Genomic DNA, 9330 nt, shown 5'->3' with positions numbered 1-9330 from the left:
CTCTAAGGCCCAGGACACTCAATAAACATATTCCTGGGCAAAGGGAATAAATTGGAGATAGGTTAATTCATCTCTGTAGCATCCAACATAGGGCAGATTTTCAATGTCTGTAGAATGGAAGAATATACTTGGATTTTCCAAGTGACTAAACAGACTCTCTAAGTCGGTGGTTCTCAAGTGTGATCCTTAGATGAAGTTCTCCAAAATGAGTACGCATCAGCATCATCTGGGACATGTGAGAAATGCATACTGTGTCCTGCCCTAGACCTACTGAATCAGAAACTCAACAAGCTGTGCTCTAATGAGCCCTCCAGGTCATTCTGATACATGCAAGTCCTTTTGGTTTGATAGCATCTGGACATCCTGCCCCAATGCTTCTAGGGGTAAGGGGGTATCCAGAGCTGAAAGGGGCCCTTGCTACAACGCTCGCAGGCTCTTCTGCCCATCCTCATGGGACCAGGCAGGCGTCTTTTCCCTCCCTCCTTCCCTCCCTCGACCTCAGTTTCCTCCTGGAGTCCCTGGGTGCTTCCCCAACTCCCATGAGCCCCTGGACCTCACTGCCCTCAAACTTAAGAGTTTTGACATGACTTAGATAGTCCTTCCCCACTGAGTCCTGTTCATAGCATCACTCCAACCCACCCACCCCACACCCCACCCTCTGCCACACACACACACACACCGTTCTCAGAACTCTGAAATCCCACATCTCTGGACCCCTTGGTGCAGCCTTCAGCTCTGACAACCCGGTCCTCACCAGTCTTCCCCAGACCTGAAGAACAAGGCCTGAGTCCCCACCACCAAGACCCAACACCCCTCCCCAAACTGGGTCAGGCGACTCAGGCCTCCAGGACGTCTTGTCCCACCAGCAGCAGCGGGTGTGCGTTCTTGCCCTTGTCGTGCCAGCACACGTCAAAGAAAGGGTACACAGGGCCAGGGAGGCGCTCCCGGAAGGCAAAGAGCAGCTCCAGCGCATCAGCGTCGCTAGCATCATAGAAGGCAAGGACACCATCTGCGAAGCTTAGGTACAGGCCAATTCGGGTCGGCCGCCTCTCGGGTAAGCGCAGCGCACGCGGCTCCTTGGCCTCAACGTGCGCCTCCAGGATCTTACCATCGCGAAACCCCAGCAGCCAAAGGCCCTGCGAGGGCACTGAGTGCAGCCGGCCACGGCGACTGACTTCGGCGGCGATCAGGCCTAGTGCCCAGCGTGGCTTGTCGCCCACCTCCACCTCCCAATAGTGCTCCCTGTCAGAGAACTGCTGGTGTGCCACCAGCGCCACAGCTTTGTCGAACTGGCGTGGGTCCTCGCCAGCGGGCTGCGGCTTCTGCTCTGAGCACTCCACGCGGCGACCTTTCGCAGACACCACCAGGCTCGGGTGCGCAGTGCTCGGATCGAAGGTCAGCTCTTCCAGCGCTGCCAAGGGGACAAGGGTCAGTCCTGGGAGCAGAGCTACAGTGTGGAACCCCAAAGACAAAGGAGCACTAAACGGCCTTGGAGCCCCTTGGGACTCATAGCAACTCCATTAAGACAGAGTAGAACCTCTTCCTTGAGTCAAAACCTCTCCAAAACTGTCCATCTGTAAGGGAGCAGCTATGGGTTGAAACTACCAACTGTGCAGCCTGATGCTTAACCCACTGAGCCACCAGGTGTCCTTATGGGCACCCTCTTTCATGACTTGTATGGCTGGAGCCTCCCACCAACCACACACAAACTCGACACCAGTTCCTCCCAGTACCTGGCATCAAAGCCCGGAACATCTTCCTCCACACCTGGAATTTGAAGTCATCTGAAATGACAGGCAACTGGATGTCCATGCGGGCAGGGGGTGGAGACTCTGCCAGAATCTTCTGTAGCCTGGGTGTGGGAAGGTATCTGTAAGGGGTCTGCCTAAAGGAGGCATGAGCAAAGGATGGGGGAAGAACAAGAAGTACCCCAAGGAGGACCAGAACTGTGATGGAGTTCCAGGGTCTGTCCACATCACACCCCAACTTAAAGCCCTTTCTTTGAGGTAAGGTCCAAGTTCCACAGCCGCCACCGTTTGCCCCCACCTGCTGCCACACCCGTTTCATCTGTTTTCCCATGTACTAACCTTTATACTGCAGTACTTTTCCTCCAATTCCTTATCTAGACAATTCGGACTCATTCCCAGGGCCCCACTAAGGGTCCCCACTTTGAAAGTCTTTCCTAACTATTCCCTTCCCTCCCCAACAGCACGGAGCACACAGAGGTGCCTGTGTACCTCTGGCCCAAAGTCTGAGAGGTCCCTGAGGGTAAGGACCAGTTCTGGTTCATTTCTATGAAAAAGCCTAGTACTATGAAAAAACAGTGGATTGAATGGAGGTACAGGCATGATGCTGTCCCTAGAAGACTGGGGCTGGTTGCGGAATAGGGCAGGACCAGGTTGATCTCACCTGCTGGTCACCAGGCAGTATTTCTGGAGAGAGAGAGAGAAGAGAGGTGAGGAAGACAGGGGGATACTGTGGATCTCCAAGGATGGAGGGTGGTCTCAAGAAGCATCCGAGAAATCAAAAGAAACTAGAGGCCACCGTAGCCCTTTACCTCTTTGTGAATTTTAAAAGGTGCCCTCTTCCCAAAAACTCTAATTCCACCTGTTAGGAGGCTGTCCTAATAAATACACAAATCTATCATTTCTGGAGTCCTGGTGTGGCACTGTAGGATAAGCACTGGACCATTAACACCAAGGTTGGCTGTTCAAACCCACCATATAAAGGGTTGATATGACTCAGAACCAACTCAACAGCACTTAACAACAACCATGCCTATAATACAAATGGTATCCACTTGTGCAGTGTTCAACCTAAGCAACTATAACACCAGTTTGGGGCCCAGTCCTCCTCAGTGTGTGACTCTGGCTCACCCCTGGCCCTCTCTGTACCTCATGGTCCCTGTCTGACGATGGGAAGAGATCTCTGGGGACTGAGCACTCACCATGAGGAACTCAGTCTGCTGCTTGTCGGCTACCTCTCCCAGGACCTTCTCCATCTGCCTCAGCTGTTCCAGGTAAGAGCTCAAGGCCCCCAGCTCCCGCTGGAGGGCAACCCCAGCATCTTTCCGCACACGCTCTGCTTCTTGGTCCAACGAGGCCTCCAATGCAGCCAGGAACACACGCATCTTACCCAACTGCTCCCCAACGGCCCCCCGGAACTGACGCACTGTCTCCTGAGGAGAGGGTGGACAAGCAAAAGCACTTGGCTGGGACCTCCCAGACTGGACCCCAAGCCCCAGTCTGTGCCCTCACCTCCACCTCTGTTAGCTGGTGCTCCAGAACTGCCATGCTCTTCTCCTTACGCATACAGGCCTCCTGCAGTTGCAGCTTCTGCTGGGGCAGCTGTGTCTGCGGAGTAGATCAAGAAAAGTGAGGGGAAACCCACGCCTGCCACCCTAAGCCTGCTTTCTCCAGTTCCTCCTCCAACCTAATTCAGGGAATCCCTGCCCTTCTCCCCTGGTCTATTATGTCAACCCCTCCCTAGCCTTGCCTTCCTGTCCCCTCAACAGACCTTTAACTTTAGCAGCCTCCCCCACCAGACAGCAGGCTTCAGGGGGTGAGTGTAGGATGTATGAAAGAAGAAATGAGACCTCCCCTATTCCTGAGTCTTCAACCCGGTGACTGCTGTTCTGACCAATGAAACACATCAATGAGCAGGATCCTAGCCCAGGCCTGTCTGCTTGGGACTCCTGAATTGTAGGTATGTTGTTGTTGTTGTTTTCAAGTGCCATCGAGTCAGTTCCGACCCATAGCGACCCTGTATAGGGCTTCCAAGGAGCTGCTGGTGAGCTTGAACCACCACTTTGCAGTTCAAACAGCTTTGCAGTCTGGCGCGTTAACCCACAGCGCCACACCAGGACTCCGAATTGTAGGTATAGAGAAACCCTAATCAACAAACAAGCCAACAAAAACCCCAATTTCAATTCATAGCATCCTACAGGACAGGGTAGAACTAACTGCTCCTTAGGGTTTCTGAGACTGTAATTTTTTTTTTACCTTTTTATTGTGAATTGAGTAAATGTTGACAGACAAGATCATCAGCTTTACATTCAACAAATCATACATTTTATTTTATCTCCATATTTACAATCCCCTCCAGGCAGCCAGAGTTACAGCCCACTTCCTCCGTGTGCTTCCTATTTGCATATCACCCACCTTCCTATCCCTTCTCAAGTTTGTCCTTAGAAAAATGTTGCCCTTTTGATTTTGAATGATTGACCATTCCATCATGAGTATACTTTGCTAGTGTTGTTGTTCCTCTCTAAAAACCAATCTACTACTTGGCTGAAATTTGAACCATGTGGTGAGTTCCTCTCCAGACCTAAAACGTGGTCAAGGACCATAGTCCCAGGTTCCTCCAGTCTCTTTCTGACCAGTAAATCCAGTTTTGCTTTGTTTTGTTTTGTTTTTTTTAAGTAATTCTGAGTCTTGTTCCACGTTTTCTCCCACTGTATCAGGGACCCTCTAATGCGATCCTTTTCAAAGATAATGGTAGTGGGGCACCATTTACTTCTTCTGGTCTCAGAGGTGTGGAGACTGATGTGCACACGTTCCATGAGTCCACTGGACTAATTGATTCCAAACCTCTTCAATTCTCATCACTCTTCTTTCTTCTGCACGTGGAGCGACCAATAGCTGCACCTTAGGCGGCCACTCATGAGCTTTCAAGATCCCAGACCCTACTCACTCCAGCAGGATGTAGAACATTGTCTTTGTGGACTATGATGCCAGTTGATCCCAGTGTCCCCTGAGACTATTGTTCAGAGCCCCTAGGCCTATTAACTCATTGCTTTAAGATGTTTGGTAATATCTAGGAAGTTTTCAGCATTTTGCCTGTTGTATGTTCTACCACATTCTTAGTTGTATTTGTATGAAAGGTAAATACTCATATACAAATAATCCTTTCAAACTTATACATTTGTGGGATATACTAATATATAAATATATATATATATTCTACCTCCCTTAACCATTCCACCTATGTCTCAATCATGTATATACGCACAGAGCACTGTCATTCCAAGGTTGTGTATTTATCACTATTGACATCTCTCCCCTTTAGCTCATGCATGTCTCCCTGTATCGTCACCTAGCTTCATTATTCTTCTGTCACTCTCCCTCTTCTAGTGAATTGCCCTCCACCTTCTTGTACATTGCCCTCCCCAGCACCTAGCTAACATGTGTCTGCCCTCGCCAGTGAATTACTCTCCCCTCTGTAACCATCAAAACAATGTTTCTTTCAGTATGGAAACCTTTTCTTAAGCTTTTACATTAATAGTCTCATACAATACTTGTCCTTTTGTAGTTGACTAGTGGCGCTGTGGGCTAATGCATCAGACTGCAAAGTCGTTTGAACTGCAAGGTCAGTGGTTCAAGCTCACCAGCTTTTCCTTGGAAACCTTATACAGGGTCTCTATGGATCAGAATCGACTCGATGGCACTTACAACAACAACAATTCCATTCAGTATAATGTCCTTCAGGTTCATCCATGTTATGAAGTGTTGACTGTGTATCTTTTGAACCGCCAATCTTGTGGTTAGCAGCCTAGGACCACAGTCCCGCCTCCCTGACTTCAGAGTAGAGTTTTCTACTCTACAGAATGGAACAGCATTCTATCCCCCACCTCACCTGTGGCTATGACAAACTGGCGTCCTTCTCCCCCACCCCCATCCCAGTGGGGAAACTGGGAGACTCCAACTGGCCCCTCAACATGTTGCCTGCTGTGGCAGTCCCCCCACCCGTCGGACCCCAGGGTCAGACCAAGGGCTTCCCTGGCTGGCTCCCAGGTCAGTCTCCTCCCAGGGACATCCTCTCAGATGGCAGCCGCACCTGCTGCGGGGTTGGGCAGGGCATGTTGGGTGACTTAATGCGCTGGGCATCAGAGGTCCAGAGAAGGCAGGGCTGAGCCATGAGAAGGAGGCGCGACGCCATCCTGGAGGCTCTGGAAAACCTGACAGCTCAAGAAGTTCAAGTTGAAGTTGGGGGTGATGAAGCTGCGTGAAGGCTTTCCGGAACATTCCGGGGTGCTCTCGGACCGCTAGACACCGTAGACCTCACTGACTAATTGATCACCTATTACGGTGAGGACTATGGCGCTGAGCTTGCGGCTGGTGTGCTGATGGATATGGGCATGCAGGAAGAGGTGGCGTGGCTTCAGAGTGTCTACTCTTGTGAGTCCCAGGCGCTAGGTGGGTCCCCTTCTACCACTACGTATTCCACGCCTGGGCTCTGGTCCCAGCTGCTTGTGCCCACCAAGGATCCAGCTCCCATCCCTCACGAGTCTCTATCATTTCTGGTGTCCTGGTGTGGCCCTGTTCCTCAGATCCTTCCTGGAGTACCCCTTCACTCCTCTAGCTCCTTCCTGCTGCTTGGGGCTGGAGAGAAGCAGACCTAGGCAGGCTGTATCCATACCCACTTGTCCCCTAGAGGTTCCTGGACCCCTGGCACTCGCTGCCATTTCACGGGTTGTACGTTCTGGGCTCAACAGGAGAGGTGAGCCTGGGCTAGGAACGTTCCTGGGAGGAGTCTACCTCCCTGGACAGGGAGACCACCAGCCAAGGCATGGGGGCCAAGGCTTAGAGATGTGGGAGGGACAGGGAGGCTGGGCCCTAGGAAAGTCTGAGGAGACTAAGGACGAGGTCTATCCCTCTAGAAGTCCAGGGGCAGTGCAATGCTGATACAAAGATGAAGCCCAGAAGTCTACCCCAGTGCCAGCCCTGAAAACAACAAGGACAACATCTTTACTGTGCTGATCCCGCCCCTCCCACCCTTAACAATCTAATAAACATGGCATGACAGATCTTCCTGGCCTGCGTGGACATTTACACGTGTCCACCTACATTTACTGCATGTGTATGTTGCCTGTGTACCTTGGAAAGTTCTGGAGGGTTGTGCACACATGTCTGCCTGTGTTAGTGGTGGTGTGCACAGAGCCATATCTAAGGGATGGCTCTGAGAGCCACTTGAGGTAGTGGGGTACCAATGAGCAGTTTCTATTAGCCATCCACTGCCAGCTGTGAGGGACCAGTCAGTCACTTAACACTAATTATCATTGACTCGTCATTACAAGAGAACTTCAAAGAGTTCCTGAAAATGAAATGAACAGATAATGAAATTTTTCATGAACTTTCTGAAGTCCCTTTGTACACCTCTGGGTGTGTACACAAGGGCACATGTGGAAGTATGTACAGAGAGAGGAGCAGGTGCATCACCATTACTCAATGGCCTGGGATTCTTGCTGGGCTCTTGTGGGGATCTCATATCTCAGTGCATACACAACTTAAGACATCTAGCTCCAACCAGAAAAACAGCCTGTCTTTGGGTCTCCCACACATGGAGATACAGGCCCAGTCATGCTCTAATCTTCCAACCTTCCTTGTTGTGTGGCTCCACCTCCCAGCTATGCTGACCAGACAGCCCCGGACCTCACCACCCAGCACGTAGATGTGCCATCCAGAGGTGTATGTAGAGTACATGCCCTGGGCACTTAGGCCGTATTGCCACTGAGCAATTTCTATTAGCCAGTTTCCACCGCCAGCTGTGAGAACGCCAGCATGATAAAGCTAACTGCCTTCAGCGCTACTTTCCGTAGACACCTCCCTCTAGTGCCTGCCTAGCAGGCCCACACAGCCCTGGAAGCGTGAGTGGGCCGCGGGCACTGATGGCAACCCTGCTCTGCCAAGCTCCGCCTCGCGTTGCTCTTGCCGAGCTCCTGCATCTCCAAGCGTGCTCGTGGGTGTCGTGTTGGAGCGAGGGAAACAGGTTTATAAAAGCGTTTGTTCAGCCAGGACCCGCCTCTAACCCACCAAAGCGCCCCTCTGCGCTGCACCTCTACCTTCAGCTCATTGGCTTACTTTCCTTGGCCACAAAGGTCTGCCTGCAATCCCAGGCGCCCCAGGGGGAGTGAGGTGTCTGGAACCACAGGTCAACGGTTCAGCCCACCAGCCTCTCTTCAGGAGGAGGAGGCTTTCTGCTCTCTCAAATTTAAAGCTTCGGAAACCCTTTACCGGATCGCTAAGAGTTGAAACAATTTCTCAGCACTTAGCACCGACATAGGCTCCCCTGACGCTCAGAAAACAAAGCAAACTAAAACTCAGAATTCAAGTAAAAGCAGGGACCCTGATCAGCCAGGCCCCACCCGATTCGGATCCCACCGGGTTCTCGCACCTTGAGGCGCGCGTGGGCCTCGGCGGCAGGCAGCAGGCGATGACCGCGGTGCGAACCCAGCGAGGCGCACACTCCGCACACGAGCACGCGATCCTGCTCACAGTAGATGCTGAGTGGGTCTAGGTGCTCCTCGCAGTGGCCCTGCGGCACCTGCGCCAGACTCTCCACCAGGCGCGCCAGCTGCAGGTTGGTGCTGAGAGCTTGCGGCCGCGTGGGTGCTTGACAGCTCGGGCAGGGCACAGTACCGTCGGCCGCCGGCTCCCCGCCCACGCGGCTCAGGCAGGCGCGGCAGAAGCTGTGGCCGCATTCGGCGGTCACAGGCGCATCGAACAGCTGCAGGCACAGCGGGCAGGACAGCTCCTGGTGGAGCAGGCCGGGTGCAGCTGACATGGCGAGTCTGGGGGGAGAAGGGTCGGTCAAAGGAGCCCACCCCAATCCCTACCTGCAGACCCTAACCCCCGCAGCAAGAAGGCACCGAAATAAGACCCTCTTATATCACAAACAGGAAGGGACTTAAATTCTGGCCAAGAATGGGGTACTCAGTCTCAGCCTCAACTACCATCCTCTTTTTCTCAACTCCAGTTCCTAAACACCAGTGTGAGGCCCAAACATAGTCTTACCTATAGTCTGTCCTTGCCTTTATCTTAGCCCGAGGCCTCAGTCTCTGATCCAAGCTTTGGTCCCAGGCCCTACCTCAACTCCAAATTCTCCAGAGCCCCCACCCCTCATCTCATGCCTCCAAGTTCCCCAGCCCTCTTCTGGCCCACATCCCCTGGCCCACAGAACTCACCGGTCTAATCGGGAATATTAGGCCAAAACAGACTCCCGGGAGGCCCAATCAGGGTCAGGCCTAGTCTCAGGCTGGTCAGAACTGTGTCCGAAGACAAGTGAGGAACAAGCCGCAAGCTCAGCTCAGGGGAAGATGGGCACTAGAGGACGAGGCTAACAGGGGCAGCTGGCGGTGAAAGTCATGGGTGTTGGACTCACGGTGAACAGCCGACAGGAAGTCAGCCTGAGCCATGGCCCCAGTACTATATTTAGCTGCCCTGCCCACCCTTTCCCATCACTTCTAGAAACCGTTCTAAAAGTGAAGACTGAGTGATCAGCGGGTGGGTATCACATGTCAGGCCACCTGTCCTGACCCATCCTACTGTTTCC

At 52.5% G+C, this 9330-nt stretch overlaps 1 protein-coding gene across 1 annotated transcript; it reads right to left on the bottom strand.

Moving 5' to 3' along the window:
• Window positions 1-836: 836 nt before the first annotated feature.
• TRIM72 (tripartite motif containing 72, E3 ubiquitin protein ligase) lies at window positions 837-8562 on the bottom strand. Its single transcript, XM_006871985.1, has 6 exons — window positions 8173-8562; window positions 3258-3353; window positions 2948-3178; window positions 2410-2432; window positions 1734-1852; window positions 837-1411 (listed from the first exon to the last, which is right to left on the bottom strand). The coding sequence occupies exons 1-6, from the start codon at window positions 8560-8562 to the stop codon at window positions 837-839; spliced, it is 1434 nt and encodes a 477-aa protein (XP_006872047.1).
• Between the last annotated feature and the right edge of the window lie 768 nt (window positions 8563-9330).

The sequence above is a fragment of the Chrysochloris asiatica genome, unplaced genomic scaffold (assembly GCF_000296735.1).
Source record: "Chrysochloris asiatica unplaced genomic scaffold, ChrAsi1.0 scaffold00178, whole genome shotgun sequence".
Lineage (NCBI taxonomy): Eukaryota > Metazoa > Chordata > Mammalia > Afrosoricida > Chrysochloridae > Chrysochloris > Chrysochloris asiatica.
Note: the sequence above shows the minus strand (reverse complement) of the source record. Positions and strands in the feature narration are given on the sequence as shown.

Bases quoted from the DNA above. Each gene is read 5' to 3' on its own strand.
- TRIM72 (XM_006871985.1), bottom strand. From the start codon at position 8,562: ATGTCAGCTGCACCCGGCCTGCTCCACCAGGAGCTGTCCTGCCCGCTG. The intron at 3,354-8,172 runs GTGCGAGAACCC...TCTACTCCGCAG, and splicing joins AGGCCCACGCGCGCCTCAAG to ACACAGCTGCCCCAGCAGAA. The intron at 3,179-3,257 runs GTGAGGGCACAG...CCCTCTCCTCAG, and splicing joins ACCAGCTAACAGAGGTGGAG to GAGACAGTGCGTCAGTTCCG.